The following is a 25,863-nucleotide window of genomic DNA, read 5'->3' on the forward strand; positions in this document are numbered from 1 at the left end:
GCTACACCTAAGAAAGATTAATACTAAGGGGGAAGAGGTAGGACTGAAGACCAGTATTCTGGATCTTAGCCACACAGTAAGTCTCACAGAGGAGGAAGACACAGCGGACGTGGAGACCAGCATGCGGCTCCCTTTCCAGAAGACCCGGCTGCCCAGCCGTGGGGCAGTCGACACGCAAGCTCCAGCTGTCAGCTCATTCAGGGTGGGTATCAGCTGCAGAGAGCCCCTTCCCTGCATGGACACTAATTCCCACAGCCCTGAAGTGGCATCACATCCCCCCACTGTTGAACGTGGGGCACGCTGGGGGCCAGGTACTAGACAGAGAGTCCTGGCCAAGGTCTGGCTTACAGCACGTCCCCCAACTGGGTCTGCAGACCCATCCGGCGGCATGGAACTGAGATCGATGCACCCGGAAGTTGGTGTGATCACCACTTTAGGTCCTTGGTCTGCGGGGTAACACCTCCCGGAGTGGGCAAGGCCAAGCAGAGGTCTGACACTCCCCTGGCCTGTCCCACTCCTAGCCTCGGCCAAGACAGCAAATCAGAAACAGTACTGGCGCCCAGGGCAATGGCAGGGGTTAAGCGCCACCGCGAAGGAGCCATGGGATGCAGGGGCACGGCCTCCATCGTATCTGCTCAACTAGCCAGTCTGACCCCTGCAGAAACCAAAGGGATCCTGGAGGAAGACTGCAGACCACGGAGAGCTCAATCAGAGAGGCAGCCCTGATCCTGGCCACTGTGTCAAATCTGCCATCCTCTCTAGAACAGAGTAATACAGCCTCTGGTCATACACAGCCACTGACTTAGTGAATGCATTTTTTTTCTATTCCAATCAAAAAAGAGATCAGAAACAGTTCACGTTCCATGGAACACAGGACGGCACAGGTTTACCAGTGCCGGCGGCAAGCACACTTCCGCCCTCCCCGGTGTCCGGACCTCCCTCAGATCAGCACAGTGATCCACTACATCCTTTGCATCATGTGGATCGGGTTGGAGGTGCAAGAGGCGCCCCAGTCATCAGAGACCTTGGTAAACACAGGCTCTGTCTTCCACATCCATCTAATGTTTGGAGATCCAGGGGCCAGCAACATGCCAGGACATCTCATTATCAAGAGACAGAGTTCTCACCCGCCCACACATCTGCCACGTGTGCTGCGGCCCCGACCACTCTTTGTCTGGAACGATGCTCAAGGCTGTGTTTGCAGTGGGTAGCCTTGAAGGATGAGATAATATGTCCATAAAGAAAGAAAAGGCTTGCTCCCAGGCTGCTGTAATGCAGTGGGTCCCCAGGCTTGGAGCTCCCGCCTGTGCTGTAACGCGCCGAGAGTGCAGGTATCCCTCTAAGGCCCCGTGTCAGTCCACAAATGGGGTTCAAGGAGCCAATGTGACCCTGCTGACACTCTGACGACTCATTTTGCTGGGACTTCTGTCAGCATCCAAGTCACTGGGATAAGCTAACATTTTAGCTTCAAAGGAGGGTCAGGAGGGTCAGGAGGGCGGTGGGGAATAAAGTGTCAGACCTTTCACAGCTTTTAATACCTATCCAAAGTAGAACACGGATCATTACATTTTGTACCTCTTATCACAAGGAAAGACGCCCAGTGTCTGGTGGGCCCCTCTGGGTACTGTCCTGAGGTTGAGCAGGCCCAGTAACAATCAGTTCTAAGCCGGAGGCAGCACGTGTGGGGCCCAGCAGAAGCAGAACCGGAGGCTTCAGACCCCAGGGTGCCCACCAGGTTGGGCCCAGATTTCCTCCCACAGCCCATACCTATGGTTGTGTAGGGAACCCCATCTGATCAGCTGAAGGAGGGAAAAGGCCCAGCTTGCTCTACAGATAGGCCGCCTGGGTGTGTGGGTACGAGGCAACAATGCATGGCAGCTACAGTCAGATTCACTTGGGGTGGTCAGGAAAGACAGTGGGTGGGGTGGGGGGCCTCCCAACGGGTAGTGCTTTGAGCAGTGCATTGAATGGAAAAACAAGGAACACAGATGAGACAGAGACTCACAGGCCGTGGTGAGTGGTCAGACTGTCAAGGGTCTAGAAGAAAAGACTGGAAGGCTCTCACAGGTCAGGTCCCCTCCCGGGATCTTCCGGGCAGGCAAGTTTTTGTCAGGCCTGCATCACAGCTGACAGCCGCCCCCTGCCCGAGCCTGCTTTCTCCTCCTTCCTTTCACAGGGGTTGATCCCTACTAAATATACCGCACCCCCAATTCCATCTCAGCATCTGCTTCTGGAAACCCTTACCGAGGACAGGGGTGCATACGAGGCACAGCCCTGCCCTGAAGATGCTGCGGCTCCTGGAGCCCCAGTGCCGCCATCCCCCGCAGTGCCCCTACTTCCCAGCCGGGAGACTGCACAGGTGCTGAGCCTCAGTGTCGTCAAGGAGAGGACCAGCACCCCTGAGAGCACAAAGGAAAATCTAAATGAGTGCCTTCCCCAGCGGCTCCCATGATTAACCAGTCCTATGGTGCTCCTTCCCTCACTGCAGACCCAGCTCTGGTTGGTGATCTCTCATCTCATTTCTTTGAACTCTGAGTCTATAAATCTGGGCTCATTTGTAGAACAGAAATATCTGTTCCTACTGGCTGATAAAGTATTGCTTTTCTGCCAAAAAGCGGTGCTAACAGGGCAGAGCTCCAGGGCCACAAGGAGCGCTGAAGCAGAAAGCTAGAATTCTTAGTACGCAAATGCCAAAACCAGCCCTTCCACCTGCAAAGAACCAGAAACAATGGGCCATGTGGCTTCTGCCAGGTTCGCAAGCAAGACCCAAGGAGAAATCAGCAAAGTGTTCCACTCGGGGCAATCTCAGAATAGCAAAACAGGGATGGCGGTCTGTGGCTCCACTCAGAAACAGCACCACCCCCCCACTAAGAAAAGACAGCATTTTTTAATACCCTGGTTGTTTCTCTCTCTCTTCCTTCTCTACCACTCTCACCCACCCAAGAGCGGGATGCAGTGGCCGAGGCTCGTCTGGACCATTAGAGGAACAAGAGTCACGAGCTTCCGGTCCTGGCACTGCTCTTAATGCCTCTATGTGACGTCTCTGAGAACAGTTCTTTGCTACCTGAAGAGAAGTTTCCTTCACGCTGAAATGAGGGCAGGGAAGTAGCTGCCTCCTGGCTCTTCCGGGTCTGGGTTTTCCCGACACTCTAGGCATGTCCCTCAACACTATCGGACGGGCCTCCACGGGGAGGACAACGCCACATATGGTCTAAATGTCTGGTGAAGGAACTGCATTGAATTAACTGGTCTTAGGAGACCTTTAAATGGTAAGTAGCCTTTGTTAAAAAATAAAGTGCCGAAAACTGGGGAGAGGGGAAGCAATTTGTAACAACGGAGCCTAGTTCCCCATCTGATGTGTAAAGTCAAGTTTGGTGCAGGGCACACCGTGGGGGTGGGGGGAGGGGACTGCGATCTAATGAACAACAAAAACTGGGATTTCTGGTGAAGAAAATGAAAAGGATTTTGGAGACTTTGTTTACTTATTTCAGTTATTCTATTTTACGTTGCCCAAGGTGCCCAAACCCACCAAAAAAAAAAAAAAAAAAAAAGAAAAGAAAAAGTCTCAACCAATTTTGTTATATGTCAGATAGGAAGAGAACATCCTCCTAGGGCTACTGTGCTTGGGATTTACGTTGGCTTAATGATACAACAAAAATTAAGGGAAACTATTTACGGCTATGAGGAAGTCACAAGGATACTGTATTTGGGGCACTGAGATGTAAGTGTAGGAGTAGGTGAGTGGCGCTAGGGTTGGAGAGACGACCAGTTACTGAAATTGTAGCTAAGGACCCTTCAGTTTCTCCTCTGGGGGCATTAAGCGTCAGCAAGCCTAACTCCTTGTGTGGGGAGTTGGGGCAGCTACATAGACAGAAAGCCCCTGGAGCCAGGAGCTTTCTGAAAGAACCCTGAGAGATCTATACAGGAACACCTCTGCCTGAGCCCCAGATGCAGCAGAGTAAGAGAGGTGAGGGGCATGAGAAGCTTCAGCTCAGGCATGCACAAGGGAGTTCATCTGTGGGCAGGGCACACAGGGGAATCCCGAAAGGCTGCCCTATCCTATTTTCATGTGTCCACCATGATTAGAGACTGGAGTCTTCTACAAGTTCAATCTGAGACTCAAGCCTGGTAAAGTTTCTCATGGTTACTAAAGAGTTAAAAACAAGGTTTCTAGGGGCAAAGATGGGAGGGGTAAGGGAGAACAACCATGAGGAGGGGCCTGCCTTGAAAGGAGAGCCAGAGAAGGGGCCTTTCTCTCAGACCCACTTCCACAGCAATTTCCCAGTCTCCCAATCACATCATGGCACCCATGGAAGACACTGATAGGACCCCATGCGGATAAGCAGCTGTCTGGGTCCCAGCAAGTCTTCTTGGGAGCGGCGGGGAGTGGTATCTCTTCAACTCTCTGAGAGGTGGGCTCCAGGAGAAGAGTTGGGCAGAAGGGTAAGGGTGCAGGGATGGTCTTACTCAGCAGGTCCAACTTCTGTCTTCATGACTTCTTGCCTCTGCCCCTTTCTACTGTCTCTTTTTGGGGGGTACTGGGCTGCGAGCCTGTCATAGGCCATTCTAATGTGAGACAGCAGCAGTGTATTTAAGTCCATTTATGGGATATTTCAAATTTTCCAAGTCCAATCCTCCAGGGAGCCTTTCCTGGTTCCCTAGGGTCAATTTCATGTCCTTCTTTTGGGTCCAAATGGCCTCTTTACTTGTCTCTCCAGGACACTCTTAAGTTCCTTAGAGGAAGGTTTATTCATCCCTGACCTTATCTAGTACCTAGCATTATGGAGATTAGATTTTATCTGCTGAATTTTAAAAGTTAATAAAAGGCAGAACAGGCTGTAAGTAAATACCAATTAAAGAACAGCAAGAGGCTGGACTCTGGTGGTTGGAAGACAGGTCCCCTACCAGAAAAATCAGGACAAACTAAATGAAAAAACCTGTCCCCAACACCAACCAACCCTAGACTCACAGCTGTGACACAAGTATAAGAAGAAGGATAAACAGGGTAGAGAAGCACCATGGAACGTTCCAGTAAACCCTGGAGGGTTTAGACACTGGGGCGCTCCAGTTTTTGACCACTGTTTCCTCTGAATTCCCTGCAGCGACCAGTGAAATGATGAGCGCACATGATGAGCACACACGATGAGCACACAGGAGCTACTGGATAGACATTCACCAACCAGTCAATGTGTAATAACTTACCTATGACAGGATCTACATTAAGATCTTTCCAAAGCTATCAAAGTACCTTTCTCAAAAGTACCTTCCCGTGCAGTAGGCCTCACCTTTTTTTCTGCACATCACTGAAGAAGATATATAGGTGGTAAATAAGCATGAGAAAAGCACCTCAACATCATGAGTCATGTTAAATGCATGTTAAAACCACAATGTGCTACCACTACGTACCTCTTAGAATGTCTAACATTGGAAGACTGACCATACCAAGTGTTGGTGAGGACGTGGAGCAACTAGAACCACAGTCACCCGGAAAAACAATCTGGCCATTTCTTAACGTGTTAAACATACACCTACCACGTGGCCCAGATATGGTATTCCTAAGTATTTACCTAAGAGAAATGAAAGCACACGTCCATACAGAGATTTGTACATGAATATTTATTTGCAATAGTAAAAAAATGAAAATCACCCAAATATCCAGCAATAGATGAATGGCTAAACAAAGTGTGGTCATATCCACTCAATGGAATGCAATGCGGCAGTGAAAAGAAATGATCTGATACATGCAACAGTACAGATGAACCTCAAAATAATTACACTGAGTGGAAAATAAGGCACTGCTATGATTCCATTTATATACACTTATAGAAAATGTAAACTAATCTACAGTCACAAAAAGAAGCCCAGTGGTTACCTGGGGATAGGGGTGCGGAGTGAGAAGAATCACAGAGGGGCATGAGGAAACTTTCGGGGTGAAGAATGTGTTCATTATCTTGAACACAAGATAAGGCAAAGGCTTCGTAGGTATATACATATGTCAAATTATATACACTTTAAACAGGTACAATAAAGCTGCTAAAAATGTAAGACAAAAAGACTACACATCAGATTTGCAATGCACTGAACTGTGTAGTTCTGATTTACATAAATAAATTTAAAAGTGTCTTTAATGACAATGCAACACGCTTAGAGATACTAATTTAACTGGAGGGACCAAACCGCAAGGTCTGTTGACCCAAGGGTCCTAAGCTAAAACTGGTCAGGAAAGCTACTGGCAGCACCGGACACAACTTCGGGCCGATGAGGAACCAACCAACTTCTGAGTCTTAAATTCTAGTAGGTTCCCGCCGTGGCATTAAGCCATAGGCAATAAACTCTGCCAAGTCTCCCCACAACAGTCATCCCCTTGACCTAAAGATGCTCTGATGATGGTTTCCCAGACCCCCCAACCCCGGAGCACTCCTCACACCCCCTCCAGAAGCAGCACTTCTGAATCTCAGAAGGAAATGGGAATCTTCCTGGGAGCCGTTTCAACGTAGCCACGACAGGGCCTCTAATGTGCAGCCAGGGCTGGGACTCACTGCTTGCAAGGCCCCTCGTCTGTGGAGAAGGGATCCCCACGTGTGGCTGGCTGGTCCTCCGCGTGGGAGTCCGTCGCGTCCACCACAGCCCTAGCTGGTCTGACTGCGCCCTACTGTACTTCCTCCAGATTCAAGGTCAGTGGCAGCCCTGCACCGAGCAAGGGAACCAGTGCCGTTTTCCCACAAGCATTCACTCACTTCATGTCTCCACATCACATTTTGGTAGCTCTTGCAATACTTCAAGTTTTCTCCTTAGCATTATTTTCATTACAGTGCCCTGCGGTCAGCGATGGCGACTCTCTAAAAGCTCAGATAACAGCCGGCATTCTTCAGCGAGGAAGTATTTTTTAATTAAGGTACGTGCACTGTTCTCGGATAATAATGCTATGGCACACGTAGCAGAACTGCAGTAGAGGGCAAACATAATTTTTATATGGACTGGGAAACCGGGATTTTCATTTGATTCGCTTTACTCTAATATTCAGCTTAATTTGGTGGTTGAGAACCAACCTTGCAATGCCCCCGAGGTAGGCCTTACTGCCCAGTTCGTAGAATGTCCCCAGAGTGAGAACTGACCTTGACAGCTCATCCCAAGGACCAGCAGGCCTGAGCTCAGAGCTTAATCTAGACTGAGAAACTGCTTCCAAAGAGAGAGACAGCGACATACTACACAAACTTGGGGAGATGTTCTCCCTAGCGTCTCAGGAAGCCAGAAGTACGGTCTCAAGTGAAAGAGGTTTTCTCACATTTTCTTACTAAAAATGCCTGAATGGGGACTATCAGAGCGACTAGTGTCACCTGATCAAAATCCACCCTACCCTAAGACCTCAAGCAAAGAGACAAAGCCATTTCCTACTCACACTTGTTCTCATGTTACTGAGGCCACTGTACATGTCAGCGCTTTATATAAAGAGTAGTTTTCATCACAGGTGAACAGAGAAACTGACTCACTGCTTCTTGGTCGCTTGTAACCCTAAATAGGGACTTTTGGGGCAAAAAATCTATGGGCCACTAACAGCCTACGTGGCAGAGAGAGAAGGAAAAAGAGATACACAGCAAGAGACCACCAAAACTACTTTCCATTTAGAAAGACCAGAAAGACTTTAAAAAAAAAAAAAAAAGTTTCAGTTCCCAACAGTGTTAGCTGGGAATGACGTAGTGCAAAATATTAACAACCCGGAGACCCTGGCTCTTTGTTATGCAAAAAAAGAGGGGGGAGACATTATGTGTACAACCACCCATTCTTCTCTTCCTTCACCAGTAATGGCCAGAGTGATGTCATAACCACACTAGACAGCTGTCTTCCTGGATAAAATCACCTTGTAAAGGAGAAATGCAATTAGCAGATAAATGAAATATAATTTTTAAACTGATTCTATAGGCTGCCACATTTGACTTGGTGCTTAATGGCCAAGTTGTTTATTATAGTTTTCTGTTTTATGCAATTTCTCTTTGATTCAGTATCTGTGGAAGACACTGAGACTTAAATCCTTGTCTATGTCACACCAGGCCTGAGATAAACATAGATGAGCTGGGAGTGAGGCCAAGACCAGGACAAGGCAGTAAGGGGCCAAAGTGCCACCAAGACCGGCAGGGAGGGTGGGGCGGCAGGGCTCCCCCCATCTCCTCCTGCCCGCCTCCTCTGGTCTCCCTCCTCCACCCCGGCAGATTCTATCCACTCTCAAGACTTCCCCTACCACCCTAAGGAGCTGATTACCAAAACTATTTCTTCAACAACAATCCAAGTTCCAGACCTGTATTTTAACAAAATAAAAACACTGATTGTGAAAATGCTCAAGTACACACAACAGCTGATAAAACTGTAATGAGCTCGTCAGCGGCCTCATGCTCTCTTCCCTCAGTTTCCACAGTTAGTAGCTAGTTTTATCAAATTCTGCCCACCTTCACCCCCGCCCCAACACACACACACTTCTGAGAAAGGGGAGAACGGAGCGTCTTAACACAGACCACCATATCACTTCACTCAAGACCTGTGAGCTCCTCCAACTTAACATGCGTCAGACGGAACTCATGTTGTTTCTCCTCTGTTTATAGACAGCAGGACTTCTGTACTTTCAGAGTTCCAGCCGGATGGAGCAAACACCTAGCCTGCAGAAAGTGCTTGGTCGATGCTTACAGAGTGACAAGTATAAACACACACGTGCACGTGCACGCACACACACAGGCACATGCACGTACGCGTACATACACACAGACACAGTAGGGGACCAGACAGCAGGAAGCAAAGGTCCAGACGGAGGGTCTAGCTAATAAGACAGGATCCAGGACTTCCTACTGGCTTCCTGCCAAGGGCCAGCACTTCTGAGCATGGAAACCCTCTGGCTGAAGCAGGAGAGCAAAGTAGTTCTGTCCGTCACAAGTGTGACAGTCCTGACAAGCTACAGATTTCAGCGCGGCTATTAGCAGAACTAAATATGGTTCTCTCAGGGGAAGAAAAGGATCTTTTACAACATATATGCTAATGAAGCACAACGACATAGAGCATTTAAAACAAAATGTCCCTATATTTATTCTCCATAGACAGATTTTTACATTAATATTTATGAGGGATTCCTCGTTTATTTCTCCCAGAGATTTTTCTCCTGCCCAAAGAGAAGGGATAAAAGATAAGTAACATGAACCAATTATCTTTTAAACAGCTACAAAGGACTACCTTATTTATCTGCATTCTGCTACTTGATTAATCTTCCTAATATACCACTTTCCACACATCGGCCCCCGCTCATGAGCCCCCAGGGCCCGCCGCTCCCCATGGGAGCACACTGCAAGGCCTGGGCCCGGCTGGCAGATCCTGCTTGCCACCCGAGCCTCCAGATCCAATCCTATCTGTCCTCACTCAGCAGGGCCAGACCGGCACCTCCAAATCCTCCCCCGGAGATATTTCTGTCGGTCCAAATGGCACCTGGTCCCCAGCCATCTAAATTCCCAACACTTACACTTTCAATTTACTAAGAGCCATGAGCGGTAAACATCTTGTAGAAAGATGTTCTCAGCCTTATCCACCAGCGGGCATGGGGATGAACAGTAGCCCAGAGGGGAACCAGCCCGCAGGACGTGCTTGTCCAGTCCTCGGTGCCTGAGACAAGGCCAGGCGGGAAAGGAGAGGCAGGGGACCCCAGTTCCCAAGGGGTTTCCAGTCTAACCGAAACACAAGGCAGACAGTGAGTTGCAAATGCCACAGGAGAGCCACAAAGCCAAGCGTCACAGGGGTTACCAGCGGAAGGTTTCTTCCTGCCTAGTCACTGGACCACATTTTGCCTTCCCCAGTCAGTAACAGACTGAGAGAGACACTTCCCTTCTCTACCTGCCAATAACACGAGCACAAAGACACACGAGAAAGGACATTGCAGGAACCACCGCTGAGTGTGCCTCCTCCGAGCCCCCCAACGAGAGACGCTGAAGAACGGGGAGAGCGAGGCGACCGGGTGGACTGGACACAGGGGGACCACTCTGCACCGTTGGCCTCAAAATGCCTTTGGATTCTATTTCAAGGCAAATGGAAAACAAATGTGAGCAGCAATGAAAAAGCAGAGGGAACGGATGAAATGGTGCTGGGGCGGTTAGACTTTTACGACGCAATCGGGCAAGGCCCGGGCTCTTCCCAGCCCCCGCTGCTCAGAGCTCTGACCACGAAGGGTTTCTTCCCGTCACTGTCAAGCGGGCCTTTCCGAGTCACAACCATAAAACCTTACAAGAGCCAGGTACGCTCGCTTCTACCAGCCTTTTAACCTTTGTATGGAAAACTGCCTGAAACTCGTAGACTGAAAATAGTTTTGTTATGAAACAGAGGAAGACGACGAGAGGACAGGATTGAAGACTGTCGCCGCGTGCACACTCCGATGCAAACTCGGGACCCCGACAAGACGAGGCTCCGTTCTTCTGCGGTGGGGCCGGTACCTCTCACCGTCCCAGCGGCAGCGCCAGTCTTGCAGGGAAAAGCAAGAGCGGCCCTGAGTCAGCCAGCTGAAACACGACTGATGTGAGTAAATGAGCTTCTGCCGTGCCGGTTATTGGAAACTGATCTCTTCCTTATTAATATGGTCCCGCAATGGAGACAAAGATTTCTCCGTGTTCTAGAATGCAAACAATGTTTTAATCTTTAATTATATTCTCAATTTCAACTCTTCTGGAGAGTTACAGCCACCAAGGCCTAGGATTATTTCTTTATTACACAGCCTCTCAGTGGTATTTAATGAATATTGTTACTTAATACTTGCCGGTAGGGGAAAGAAGGATTTAGTGAGTTCCTACTTAAGTTTTGATGACTTTTCCGAAACTCACAGCCGCAGAGTTCTCTACTTCTTTCGGGGACATGCCGTATGGGCAGCAGGCTTGCTCTGCCCAGCAGCCCACGCTCGGGAAGAGACAGCCTGTGGACTGAGGCTCCCCGCAGAAAGGGATTCAGGATACGGTGCTCTGCGTCTCTAAGGCTCGTGGCAACGAACCAGCGTGCTCCTCGTTCCTGGTTTACTCACTGTTGGTCTGCTCAGAGGCAAACTAAACTCCAACAAGAAGAGATTGCAAACAGTCTTGTTCGGGACTCCCGTCATCATCTATGTTGAAGAATTTAATACACACTTATCAGCACAGAACCAACTTCTGCCCTCGACCAAGTTTCAAGATCCTCATGAGGCAAAACAAAGCTCAAGTCATCAGGAAGAAAATTAGGTCCCTGCAAGGAAGTACATCCACCGTCACTCCTCAAACATCTGTATCAAGGTTTCTGTAATGGCACAGCGACTACAGAAACCTGGAGTTTCATATCTGTGCGGCCGAGGGACAAAAACACGTTCCAAAAAAAAAAAAAAAGTCTTGAAAATCAGCAAGAGGAAAGGTAATGATGTGATGGCCAGGAAGCTAGAGGGGGGTCTGGGCTTGCAGCAGTCTGTCCTGGCCAACACTCCCCTTGCTCAGTTTCAACATCAATGACCATGAGAAGCTCCCACCCTCATTCATCGCTATCGCCAAGGACAGATTTATGCCACTGCTTTGCTCTCCGGGATTCCTGTTCCTTTCACATTAAGCAAAAGACAACACGAGCCTCTGCCTTTCAAGAACAGAAGCGGCATTTACCACACATCTTGGAAAGAATCCAATCATCTGTATAAGCACCGTGTGTAATTTCAAGTCGATGATCTTCCTGGGAATTAGTGTGTAAGGCAGTGGCAGAAAATGAGCTTCTGTCAGTTAAACTCCCACAGCCAAATTAGAGGCCCTACCGAAGGCAATCTGTTGTTCAAACACTGGAACCCCAAGGTGTACACGCCGTGTCATTATCCCTGCTACCTCCCGAACTGGTGGCATTTCTCCCCAGCAACACTTGTCCCACATGCTGTTTCTGTGGTGGTGTTTTTGTTACTCAAACCTGAGGCAGGTCATCCAAGAACAGGAGCATGAAGAATCCTCACCCTCTGAGAGGTGGTAGGTAATACTGAAACAGACGGAAAATGTTAAGGAAATGGTAACGGAAGACTCCAGAGAACACCAAGGAACGGCACTCAGTGATGAAATGCTATGAACCGCGGACACACACAACAGAAATGAATCTCCAAAACACCATGCTGAGCAAAAGAAATCAGAAAGAAAATATGTTCTGCAGGTCTCTACTTATGTGGAGTTCTAGCAGAGGCAAGACTAGGGTATAGGGATAGAAATTAGGACAGTGGTGGCCTGATTGAGAAACTAGAAAGAAGTATAGTCCACTCCTTCTAGAAGTCCTGCTGTCAAGAGGAGAGAGGGGAGCTGGGAGCTGGAAGAAGTGGGATTATGAGCTGGGTGTTCCCACGGGAGGAGGGTGTGGGTAAGCGTGTTTGCGTACTACTAGAAATGAGCTAGGAGAAAGGGGAATCCTGATGGCGTGGGAGCGAGAGGAGACCCGCGGTCCAGTGGGTTGGGGTAGCTGAGAGTGTGGACCTAGTGGGGAAGAAGAGAGGCTGTCCCTGGCTGGGAGCATGGACAGCGCCTCCCGAGTGACTAGAAGACAGGTCGCCTACGAAAGGAAAAGTGCTCTTAATGGAGCTGGCAGCACCTTTTCAGGAAGGATAACATGACACAAAAGAAACCTCCCGTCCCCACAACTTCCAGGGGACGGTAATACTTTGAAAGATAACCTTTCTGTAGAACAATGTTTCCCCTTGAATCTAAATGAGATCTATGTGTGCCAAGTACAAATGCGTAAGTATCCGCTCGTCCCACGCCCACCGACAGTCAGCACTTCATCAGGTCGCCACCAGGGTCCCAGGCCACTTGGCTTGACAATCTTGATCAAAACCGTATCCGTGTTAACACGAAAGCGCGCTGAACAATGGGTCGCGAAGTTGAGACAGCTATCTAAGGGAGCACAAGCAAACATGGCCGCATCTGACATGTAGTAAACACACAGATATCGCAACCGTCAGCTGACCTCATTCCTACAAGGGTCAAAAGCCTGACAACGTTTACCCAGCAACAGGGGACACAGCTCCTTTCTGAAAATGACAGGGCCTTTTCCACGATGGATTCAACACTCAGGGGGAATCAGAGAAGTGAGGTGGCTTCGTCAGTGCCCTCCGAATGCCGACATATGGTAAAAGATCTTTCATCACGAAGAGCATCTTTGCCTTCTTAGAAGCTTCCTTGGAGGAGGAGAAAGATATGAATCATTAATCCCATGAATCACTAATCCTATGGGAACTCTGGCAGAATCAGCATCTTCAAAGACTACTACTGTTTAAGCCAACTGCATTTAAAAAATAAACACACTGTACACCTCTCCTGCCCCCTCACCGTGCCTGTGGTCTCAGCACACTTAGAGCCCGTGGTTTTGTTGTGGTAGCCTTCCTGCCATCCAAATGCTGACACAAGGCAATGCAGAAACCCATCTGTCACCGCATCACCAGAGTTCCAGAGGAGGGTGAGTATGGAGTCCAGCGCTGGTCCTCCGGTGGCTTCCTCCAAGGAGAAATAAAACCTTTCCTTAGAATCCTGTGAGCCTATACGAGAAGCATCGAGCTCTCCTGATGAAGTCAAGCTTCCATCCTTCACCCAGCAGTGGAGAAATTCACCAACGTTTGGCTAGACCTCCCTACATGTGGCTCTCTCAGCGCCCTGCCCATGGCCTTCTTGAGCACTTTGGGATGTCATTAGGGCTTGGCACACATTACTAGGATTCCCTGCTACTTGTTTGTTCCTCTGCTTCTGCTCAGAGCTTCGTGAAAGCCAAAATTGTGTTGTGTTCATCTCCAAATTCCCAGCACAGTGCACAGGACCAAACACTTGTAGGCCCTGAGTACACATTTGCTGAATAAATAAGTGAATGGGGCTTACAGGCTCCACCATTCTTCCCTCTGTGCAATGACTCTCCTCACTGGCAACTGCAGTGGTTTTAAACGACAACCACAAATTCTTTGGCAATCCTTCCTTCAAAAGGGAGAGCCTCATCCCCTCCCCTTAAACATCAGACTTAGTGACTCATTTCTAACCAACAGAATGGGGTGGAATGGATGCTGTGTCTTTGGAGACTAGGTCCGAAAAAGGATCGGCTCTGCTGGGCTCCCTGCTCTGGGAGAAGTCACCTGCAAGTCATGGGGGTACTCAAGTCTCCTATGGAGAGGGACGGAGGTCTCTTGTCAACAGCCAGCACCAACTTGCCTGCCGTATGACCAAGCCGCCCTGGGCAAGACCTTCAAACCTCAGTCCAACATTCAGATGATTGCATTTCTGGCTGAGATCTGATTGCAATCTTCCGAGAGACTGAGCCAGAACCACCCAGCCACGCCACTCTCAGATTCCTGAGCTAGAAAATATGTGACAGGTGTTTACTGGGGTCAAACGACCATGCTTGGGGGTGATCTGTTATGTGGCAGTAGGTGACTGATACGCAGGGTTTGGGTGTTGTTTTATAAGGGATTTCCTTAATGACAGAGTTAGTTTATGGTCATGTCGTGCTTGTAATAAAAATTTTGTAATTAGCAGTGTTCTACAGAATACAACCAGAACATGGCTGATTAATATGCAAATTTAAATGTTCCGCAGATAAAATTACACTATCTTCAAGTCTAACAACTATATTCAAGAAATGCTGAGATGTGATACAGAACATTACAATACAATCCTTTTTGGAGGATGTTTCTTATTTTTAAACATTATATTTGCATAGAAAAAATTGAGAATTATATCCATCAAACCCTTAGCAGTAACTTTCTCTGTGTGATGGTGTTATTATGTTTTCCTTTCGTGTCATCTTTGCTTGGTTCAAGGTCTACAATATGTATATATTACTAGTGGCCTATGTTTTAATTTAAATTTTTTTTATAATTCAATTAGTCCAGCACTATGTCTTATTGGTATTTCTATTTCTGACTCTAACACAGGAAGAAGCATGTAGTAGGTGCTCAAGAAAGGTGCACTGAATGTCCTTTAGCTATATACCCTGCCTACTGGACAGGTCTCTGAAGGGAGCGTGAACCCCAAAAGCTCAATGATGTGAAAAGGCAGCAGTCAATTTTCACAGGAAACAGGCTACTGAGTATAGGAAATCATTCCGATGTTGTATTCTTAGGACACGGCAACAACTTTTCTCTTTGAAACTAAGTGTTTTGAGTGATTTATTATAAATTTATAATGACAGTTGTGAACACCTCCTTTTTTTTTTTTTTTGGCATGAGAACAGAGTCTGTTGATTGCCTTGGTGCTTAAAATAGTTTCTAAGTGTCCTCATAATAGCATGTCACCTGTAAACAGGTTTCAAGCCAATGCAAATGAACAAATGGCGAACAGATGGACCACGGGCGGACTTTGGTCAAGAGAGACTTAGCAGCAAACACTTTCTGGCTCCAGTCTTATGGGACTATTAGAAAGTCTTTCGCTTCTCGTCAAACGTCTTGCCTCCGCAGACTATCCACGCAGGGAAAATGACAAGTTACAAAGCCCATTAGACTTTAGAGAGTTGCAAGTTGAAGGTTCGCAGAATCACCAAGTCAACATATGAGGAACCACAGATCACGTTCCTTCAGAAGCGCCTACCAAACAGTGACAACTCTCGCTCTGCGTCACTCAAAGTGTCTGAGAAACGCGCACCTGGCCATGCAGTAGCAGAAAATCACTTTTCGGAAGCTGGTTGGTTATGTTCATCTTCTCCTGGAAGCAAATGTTAATTATGAAGAAAACCTGAAAATCATAGAAATGGTGGTGTGAGTGTCCAGCGATGAGGGAAAAGATCCCGCAGCATCCTCTGTGACTTCCCAGCTCTCTGCTGGCCTCTCTCCACCTCACGTCATCTCCTTGGAGAGGCCTTCTTTGACCACCCAATCTAAGCACTTTCCTCAACCTCAACCTTTACTACACTATGTGTTCCTTTCTAAGCACCAATCATAACCAGAAATTATTATATTAATTTGTTAATATATCGTAACTAGAAATTATTATATTAATTTATTAATTTGTTGAGGAGTGCCTTTTTTTTTTCTTTTTTTGTCTCTTTCCCCCTGCAAACAAAAGCTTCGGGAACACAGGACCACATCTGTGTTGTTCATGACTGTAACCCCACAGCCTAGGACAGTGCCTACAGATAGGAGGTACAATATTTGCTCATCAAACGGAAAGTAAGTGAGATCTTGTATAAAAGCAAACAACGGAGTCTCACCGAAAACACTCCTCTGGATGGAAATTTTAAAACGTACAGCTGATCCCTGAATGACACGGGTTGGAAGTGCAAGGATCCACGTTATCTGTGATATTTTTGTCGATACAGCACTATAAATGTATTTTCTCTTCCTTATAATTTTCCTAGTAACATTTTCTTCTTTCCAGCTTATGCTATTGTAAGAACATGACACATTTAATACACACAATACATGTTAATCGACTGTTGATGTTACTTGTAGGCTTCCGGTCACTCTCAGGCTATTAGTAGTTAAGTCTGGGGGGAACCAAAAGTTATACAAGATCTTTGACTGTGCCTGTGACCCCTGCATTATTCGAGGTGTCAACTGTAGTTTGTGACTGAGGATGTAACCGAAACGGGGTACGATGGGAGGGCAGGACAGGACAGGGAATGTGTCTAAAGGCCCAGGCCAGCCGCTGGGAGTGCTGCCTTGCTCCGGGGAGTGTGCGCGCTCACAGAGAAGCTATCAGCAAAGACTGGTGTGTTCGCATTGCTGATTCCCACAAAGTGAGCCTTGGCCTTCACGTGCTAGGGCTTCTAGCACGAAGTAGCCCCACAGGTCACGGATGAGTCACTTGCGGCATAGTCACGAGAATACTACCCAGCAACAAAAAAGGACAGACAATCTAGATGAGTCTAGCAGACATTATGCTGAGCGAAAAAGAGCTGGAAACAGATTACGTACTGTACGGCTCCAGTGACGTGAAGTTCAAGAATAGGTTAAAAATCAACCGTTCGAAGAAGGTGGAACAGTGCTAAACCCAGGAAAGGAGGCAGCACGTGCACCGACTGGGAACATGGGGGGACCCCTCACGGGATTCTGGAAGCCGTGGCCACATGGCCTCATCTGGGTTGAGCTCCATGGAGGTACGCACATGTGAAAACCATCACTGAGTTGGACATTTCTGAACCTTACAGTGCCTCCTATCTCTCCTACTAGGATAAAGAAGGGCTCATATTTTGCACATTTAAGAGAACAAGTGAGCCTAGCACGACTCGAATCCCAGCTCCCTCGGATTCTCTGAGTGGCCCGCAGCTTCTTAAAACGTGCCCCTGAGCTGTGTCATCGGTTAGATAAGAACAACTGCACTTAGGCTGTGCCAGCTCTGGGAGTGTGACAAGGAAATAAAGAAAAGGCTATGAGATATCTTGAAATCCTAGGTGGGAAAGTCACACAAAATATGTTAATTAGGAATCACACGATCACCGCTTCACGTAAGATCTATGCAAACGATCTTACCTGCATGCTGGGTTTCTAATCTTAGCAGGTACCCTGGCAAAAGGAAGAGCAATTTCACAAGAAACAACTTTCCACTCCCCACAAACAAGCACCGAGAAGAGTTCGCCCAGGATGAAAGAACTATTGCAAACCCATTACTCACTGAGGCGGTAAGACAAGAGTAGTGGGCTGAGCCTTCGGCCTCCGCTTGGCGGACACGCCCATCTGGTTAGCCGAGCGCTTCAAGGACTGCTGATTCAAAAGGCCAGACGCCAGACCTGCATGGTACTGCAACTGCACGGGCAAAGAGAACAAAAGGGGAAGAAAAATACCGTTTGGTAAACGCAGGCCGAGGGGTATGAAACTATCACTACTTGATGTGCCTTACCCCTTAGAACGTCTTAAATCACGGCGAATGCAGCGGCTAACATTTTGCTCCGAGGAATGTATTTGTAAGGAGCTACTGAGACGAACAGGAAGAGAAGAGTGGACAGGGCTGTTTGTCACAGCGTTACATAACGGTGAAGAACTGGGGACCTCCTGAGCACCCAGCAATGACCGGGAGCTTGGTTAAGATATGGAAAGGAATTTATGACATCATTTTATGGAATAAAAAACAAAAACAGGTACACTGTAAACAGAGAAATGCTTAAAAAAGACAGTCTCTCAAATGTTAAGCGTAATAGGGGCGCCTGGGTGGCCCAGTGGGTTAAGTATCCGATTCTTGATTCCAACTCAGGTCGTGATCTCAGGGTCGTGAGATCAAGCCCCCGTGCCCCCACGTCAGCTCTGCACTCATTGGGAAGTCTGCTTGGGATTCTCTCTCCCTCTCTCTGCCCCTCCCCCCCCTTGCACTTTCTCTCTAATAAAAAAAAAAAAATTTTTAAAAAAAAAAAAAAAGAAAAGAAAGAAAGTAAGAAACATTAACAGCACATTCCTAAATAGCAGAGCTTGAATAATTTTTCTTCTTTATTTTTCACTACTATTTCATATATGCTTTATATAAATGGTTTTTCAAAGCCCATGTCATTTTTTCTAAGAAGATCCACAGGGACTTCTTAAAGACGAATTGGTTCTGGGAACTCTTGCTTATAATAAAAACCACATAACTGGGAGTCTTCTGCATTAACTGGGAGCACAACCTGGCCTATCATAAACATACAGGAAGCACACCCGTGGTCAGCCCCAACATCCGCTGTCTGCTGTCTTCAATGCTGAAGATACAAGTATCAGTGGTAAGGATAAGCTCCTGAGTGTATCTTACAACAAAAAGCATACAAATGGATACAGGACAGAGGAGTTCCTCTCACTCTGTGTACAGGTAAGTGGAACAATACAGTGCCAGTAAGGATGCAAAATACTTTCAGTGAGCTCTAGGCCCCACATCCTTGGCTGTGTTCCGGACAAACCACTGAGCTTTGAAGTTACTCAGGACACATCATTTTACCTCTCTAGACCTCCATTTCACTTTTGGAAAAGAGAAGTGACACTGCCTAATTCTAAACCCAACAGGACTTCAAAAAAAAAAAAAAAAAATCCGCCTTATTGAGTTAAAATTTACATAAAATGCACACATTTAAGTGTACAGTTTGATGAGTTGGGATAATGTCTATACCTGTCTATACACCCCAATCAAGGTACGGAGAATGTCCATCCCTGAAGAAAGTTCCCCAGGGCCCCAATGCAGTCAGTCTCCCTCCCCTCCCCACCCCCATCTCCTACCATCAGGATCCTTTGTTTTAAAATACAACTCATCAGTCTCACTCTTTGCCAAGTGAGGCGCTTACATCCAATCTGACATGTGACAGTGACTGCTATCTTCCTTTTTTAATCCCATACTTCGGTATTTTAGATCTTAAGAGTTGTCATCAATCTCTCGATAATAAAATCATCCTTGAAAGGTATCCCAATTGTGAACAGATGTAAATAAAACATTCAAATGTGAAAATGCCAAGCTAAGAGTCTGGATTGAGACCATTTATAACATCCAAAATGTTTCTTCTTCCCTTCTCAAATTAAGCAAGGTCCTTCAAACATTTATTTAGAATTAACTAAACATACAAATAGTAATTCACTCTGAAGCTCTGAATCAATTTCTTTTCAAAATGCTCTTTCAAGGCATAGATTTCCTTTGCAGAGTCAGCTACATTACAGTTCATGGTAATGAAACTGGTGACCACCATATCAAAGGGGCTGGGCCCTGCATGCAAAGGGTAATGATGTTCTGAAAAACAGATGGCCTACCTAAAGCCGGTGGGCTGCAAACAAACAGAGAGAGAGCAAGAAAACAGAACGCAATGAAATGGTCTGCTTCTTGAAAGTGGTCATAAAAATGAAGATATCCAGTGACCCAGTAAGACTGAAATGTCTGTGTTTGGAGCATCCATATTGCTTTTTAACGGGCTCTTGATTTACTTGGTCGATCTGCTGGGGGAGCCTTACGGCTGCACAATACAAGACAAAGATGTATCACATTTATAATAAAAATGGAGCTCTTCTCAGGGTGGAAGGGGGGGGCATAATTCAGCTCTAACAACTCATCTTAGACCAATGAATTTTGCTCAAATTTGTTTTTCTCCTACAGATTTCTTAAATGGGAAATCAATGGAAGCAAGGGACAGTACAAGTTTGAAAGACAATGTTTCAAAATGTCAGCTACTTGGGTTTCGATCTTCCCCACCAGAATTTGCAATGAGTGCAATATGCATGGGGCTTTATGGAATTAAAGGGAAAGACAGCTTGGCAGGGGTCCCCTCCTGGCTCAAGGAATCGTCTCTCCTTTTGGCTCTCCTTCTTCTTTGTATCTTATTAGGGTCCATGCAAGCTCAGCCATTCCGGCCCTGCTGACTCTTTGAGTGGAAGAGTCCTGCTAACTGCGCACAGTGGCAGGGTATATTTTGCCCACCTGGCATCATTTTGATCGTTTGCTCAAACAAAAAAACCCAAAAGAGCAGAAATGCATGCTAGCTGCTGTCTTTTAAAGGGTGCCTTTAAAATGCCTTCCATCTTGGACGCCTTCAACAGACACTGCACCTCTAAGAGCACACGGAGAGGGACAGGCTCCTCTTTCCAGAAAAATAAAACCTGCCCTTCGACGCTGACTCACGGTGATTAAGCGACATCATGTATACGTATCCGTATCCCAGTTTCCAGGAACACAGCTCCGACTATCAAGATCTATAAGGGGCCCATTAAATATTTACCGAACCATCTTTATAATGGGAGAAAAGGTCAAAGTTAATAAAACTGACAGGCAGATCCTGTCCAACTGGATTTATACATTATTTAAGTACCAAATACTCCATTCCATGAAACACAGTTTTGATCTGAAAAGACTTGGAAAACGTTCACTCAGCCGATGGTTCTAAAACAGCAGAAGGGAGTTCAGAGCAAATCCACAAATTAACATTAAGAACATATCACTCCCCAAAATGCTGCCATAAGTTTTCAATTACAGGTTCTGTAATATTTTCTATAAAAATATATTTCAATAAACATACTTTGTTCCAAATGTCTGTGGCATGGAAACAATTTCAAAAAGCAACTTATCAAAGTTCTAATGCGATTTTTCTATCCAAGATCATTTCTCCACTGACTAGACAAGAATAAAATGAAAGAGGGTGAGAAGGAAAACAATCTATTCTTTTAACTTCCACATCACACAGGGGTGGAGAATGGGAATGTTGGTGTGGCAAGCATTATTTACTGGTAAACTGCCATTCTGTGCTAATAGCAATTTCAGTGTTCTTTGGATTTAGAGAGCATTGCTCTCAGCTGCAATTTTGCTATTACTGTCAACTTCCCATTTTCTATGATTGACCTAGGACTTTTCGGTCGGTTTTCAACTTGTAGCCCTTTCTAATCAATTATGTCTACTAATTACCTCTATACCTGGAACATCTCAACAACTCATAATGAGCTGCAAAACACCTCTTAGAATTTGGAAAACTTTGATTTGGCTATTTTCTTTAAAGTAACACTGTTTGGGGGCACCTGGGTGGCTCAGTCAGTTAAGCATCTGCTGCTGAAGTCTGCTTCTTCCTCTCCCTCTCCCCCTTATGCCCGCCCCCGCTCATGCTCACTCTCTCTCAAATAAATAAATAAAATCTTTCTTTTTTTTTTTTTTTTTTTTTAGATTTTATTTACTTATTTGACAGAAAGAGAGATCACAAGTAGGCAGAGAGGCAGGCAGGCAGGCAGGCAGAGAGAAGGGGGAAGCAGACTCCCCACTGAGCAGAGAGCCTGATGCACGGCTCGATCCCAGTACCCTGAAATCATGACCTGAGCCGAAGGCAGAGGATTAACCCACTGAGCCACCCAGGCGCCCCTAAATAAATAAAATCTTAAAAAAATATAAAGTATATTGTTCTGGTAATATTAAACCAGCAAAAGTGCCAAGGGTTAGAACATAAGGTCACCGTAAAGGCTCCAGGGCAGACCGACAAGCCCTGTAACCAGCATCCTCTTTGAAGGTGTGCGACCGGCCTCTGCCAGTAACAAGGGCTGTGTGAGCTTACAAACACCTCACTTCCCTCTCGACAGAACACGCGCTGCATCTTCTCCTCGAGCTCCGAAGTTTCACTCCTCCGGGTTTCTAAAGGAGTTACCTGGGTATCTGGCTTCACCATAAAATGATGAAACAATGTCCCCATAATTTCACACAATAAGCTCAACAACGCTTTGCACCCAATAGGCTCATTCTTTACAGAATCTGCTTTGAAAGAAGTCCCAATTTCTGAGGCCTAAATTCACTTAGCTTTAATGGTTCAAATTACAAATAACAACACACACTGGAAGGAAATATTATTGAAGTAAATTATAAAAAACAGGATTCAAATGCAAAGTTTCTTTCCTCTATCTTGGGTTCAGAGAATCAGATGAGCAAAATGTCCTCTGGTCGGCTCTCCGCCCTGCTGTCTTCCACACTGTACTGAATGCTCCTATCTGCTCCAAATCAGACAGAGGATAATGTCCTGTAACAGACGGACAGACGTTTGAGGGGCAAAGAGAAGGAAAGTCACCACACCTATCACATTCATTATACTAATTAAGCCAGTGGCATTCAATTTGGTCTAGCACATAAAAGCTGAAATGTTTGCTAAAACCTCCCTGGGGTTCGCGGTACACAGCATCTATCCATTCCCAAGATTATCCTATCTGTGCCATATGGCCTGAATCCCGCTTTAAGAAAATCTGACATTCAAAATTCTCAAAATTTATAAGCCAGGTCAAGCAAGGTTTGATTCTTCCCACTGTGAAAATCACGATCTCCTTTTCCAAGATTCACCAAAGGCTTCTTTTGGGGGAGGGAGGTTGTGAAAACAAACAAACAAACAAACAAAAACAAAACAAAAATACAACTCTCCTAACCTTAAGACAGAGTTCGCTTTATTTTTAAAAATCAATTTATGTATAATTTTATGCAAGTTTCTAAGAATACTAGCAAGATTTACTGGTACTTCCAGTAACTAAACCCTTTGGGTGAGGAGTGAGACAGAACTAAGTTAAACAAATTCTGGCTGGCTTAGACAAGGGGCCCATGGGAGGGGACGAAGAGATCAAGAGGCCACAGTGCCCCACCACCTCCTCCCCCAGTCCCTCCAGGCCAGTCTCTCTTCTCTGAGCACAGAGCTTTTGCCCGTCACTGGGACTTGGCAGCCAGGAAAGGCAGCCTTGTGTTATTTCTTGGTCCAGGAATGAAGCTAAGCTAGCCACCTGGGGAGAAATTTCTGGAGGGTGCAGACCTTGTTATTGATTACTCTGCATTCACAACAGCATCCAGGCTATTGCGCTGCATACAGGAGAAGCTAATGAATTTGTCAACTGGTAAGTGGACTGGCAGATCGTGAAACGCTACGGCCTGGCCTGGCACTGTAGCCAATATAGAGAACACAATGGCCCCAACAGACAGTCCTCTTAAGGCTGGGCACTTACAGAAGCAACACACTGCTTTGCAGGGGCTCACTGTCAGCGCAGAACCACAAGGAACCCCTCTTTCCTCTTATTCTAACTGCCCAAAATAGTAAGTATGTCTAAACCTCTGTGGGGGCTTGAGTTCAGGCAAAGGCATCTTTGCAATCGGATGACCTCAAATCATAGTACTCTAATGTCAGAGAAGGCCCTTAGAGACACCAACCTTCACCCACCTCCCATCCCCATTTTATAGGAGAGGAGACTCGGGCCTTAGAGAAGTCATTGGCCCAAGGTGACACACACCCAGAGAGGGAGGGAAGCCATTAGGATTCACTTCCCCAGCCTTTTTCCCCGGAGGGAAGGGGTGGGGCGGCGGGGGCTAAGAGTGCCACATCTTTCCACCTGGAGGACCTGACATCTGCTACCTCTTCCAGCAGGAGAGCACAGTGCCTCTTCCCAGACAGGGAACTGAGACTGTGTTCTGGGAAAACGGTATTAGCTGGCATCCCCGGCACTGGCTCACTTGTTTGCTCCCTTCACTCGGACCCCTCTTAGGGACCATGATGTCACAGGTTCTTCCCTTCTACTGACTCCGCTCATGTCTCAAGCGGGGAGTATGGGAAAGTTCTAAATTCTATCTTAGGGCTTTAATATCATTCATGGTTAAAAACCATGGAGAAAAAAAAATCAAGAAATCGTAGAAACCTCAATACTGTCCAAAAATCTAAATTCTAGACTCAGCAATAACACATTTAACCTTCCTGGCATCTCCGCTGTTTACTGTTCTCTGATGGGGCAATGGTGCTACTACCTCATAGGTTTGTATAAATTCTCTTACGGGCTGGGAGAGTCCACACGTATAATCTGTTTTTACTCAGGGATTCTCTGAGAACGTGTGTACTACATCATGAGGGCAATAAGCACGGACATCCGCCGCAGAGCATCACGTCCCCTGCAGACCCCTGACCCAAACAGCCAGCGCCGGTCGGCACAAGAGTGTGTTGAAAATCCTTCCCAGATGCAATGGAACACACCAAAGCTCACAGCCCTGATCTCAAGACAATGGGACACGTGGATGAGTCACAGCCCCTACAGCTGGGATATGCGGATGTGGCAGGGTGGGGTGGGGGTGCGGGCCACTGGGACTCTCAGACAGTCCCCGTTTCCCCTAAACCGTTAACCTAGAACCAATGTTTGTGCAAAACCAGGAATACTTCATCACCACTTTGAGTTGCAAGACCTTTGCCCCTCATTATTGAAATATATTTTGTTTCCAGCTAATGAGAAAAAAACATGTATTACGACAAAGCTCTGATTCTTCTTTTGAACATAACTCTGAGCAGAGAAACAAGCAAGCCTGACTGTTATTATCTGTGCCAAGGAAAAGAGCTACAGAAAAATACCATAAATCTAATTGTTTTGCTTGGGTTTTTATCCAAATATTAGATAATGGTATTAGCTTCTTTCCTCCTTTTATCTCCTAACGCTTCTTTCAAATAACCAATATTAAAAAAAAAAAAAAAGAAAAAGAAAAGAAAAGAAAAACAACCTTAGATTTGAGGCTTTATGGGTAAATGATCTTTTTACTTGGTCAAAACAGCATCAATAAACCATAAGAAGGAAGCCTCCAATTTATCTGCCTATTTGTCCTCTACTGGGAAGCTGGGTTTCAGGCCTTTCAATTACTAGGACAGCGGGACGGAGTCAGGGCTGCATTACTGCCCGACTGCGGCGTCATTTACATGCCAAAGGCCATTTGGGTTTCTTTTCTCCTGTGCATGAACCCTCAACTGTCCCAACCTCACAAAATGTCAGAGAAGCGAATAGAGAGGATGAGTAGCAGCCTTTCACTTTCTTAAATCTCTGTAACGCTTAGGGTCGTTTAGATTGGTGCTTCTGGTACGTCCCAGATCTCACACCTTTATTAATAGGCCTCTCCCCGCAACTGCTGTTTACCCTACAGCTGTGTGCATGTTATCGTACTTCGGAGGTGCCAATCAGCTGCAAGAGATATCACTCATCATCTGAGCGGAGTCACCAACGAAGCAGACTGTGAAAGTGGCTAAAAATGGAGGAAACCACCAGCCAGGGGGCTACCGGTAAAGGAAGAGAGTAAAAACACAAAAGAAAGCCATGAAGGAATGAGGACAAGGGTACACTAGAATCCGTGCCTCCCCGTCTCTGTTACTCCCCTCGCACCTCAGACCAGGCCCTCAACCTTTCTGCCCGGCGTGTTCCTAGACAGCAACGCACAGGGCCATAAGGGAAGATCCTGCTGGCGGCTCACCTGACCGCTTACGAAGCAGGCAGGAAATAGAAACAGGATCCAGGCACATGTGACAACGTGTCAACGAGAGAATGCTAACAGTTCATCAGAGCACGGTGACAGTGAGTGAGAACATGCCCTCTGAAGAGGGAAGACGACGTGGTGCCAGCTTGTTCACCTGTCCTCCTGCTAGAGGAAAAAGTCCGCGGCGGCTGGGTGGGTCATCACGTCCTTGTCTCCCAGCTAAGCGTGAACCAGCCCA

General features: G+C 46.6%; 1 protein-coding gene across 1 annotated transcript in view; it reads right to left on the reverse strand.

Annotated features, from left to right (window-relative positions):
* Positions 1–25,863, reverse strand: part of MED27 (mediator complex subunit 27) — a 192,642-nt gene that overhangs the window by 110,931 nt on the left and 55,848 nt on the right. Inside the window, exon 3 of the mRNA XM_032866130.1 lies at positions 17,586–17,716. Coding sequence (XP_032722021.1) covers positions 17,586–17,716 — 131 coding nt within the window. The remainder of the gene's footprint in view (positions 1–17,585; positions 17,717–25,863) is intronic.

The sequence above is a fragment of the Lontra canadensis genome, unplaced genomic scaffold (assembly GCF_010015895.1).
Source record: "Lontra canadensis isolate GAN:19392208 unplaced genomic scaffold, GSC_riverotter_1.0 scaffold30, whole genome shotgun sequence".
Lineage (NCBI taxonomy): Eukaryota > Metazoa > Chordata > Mammalia > Carnivora > Mustelidae > Lontra > Lontra canadensis.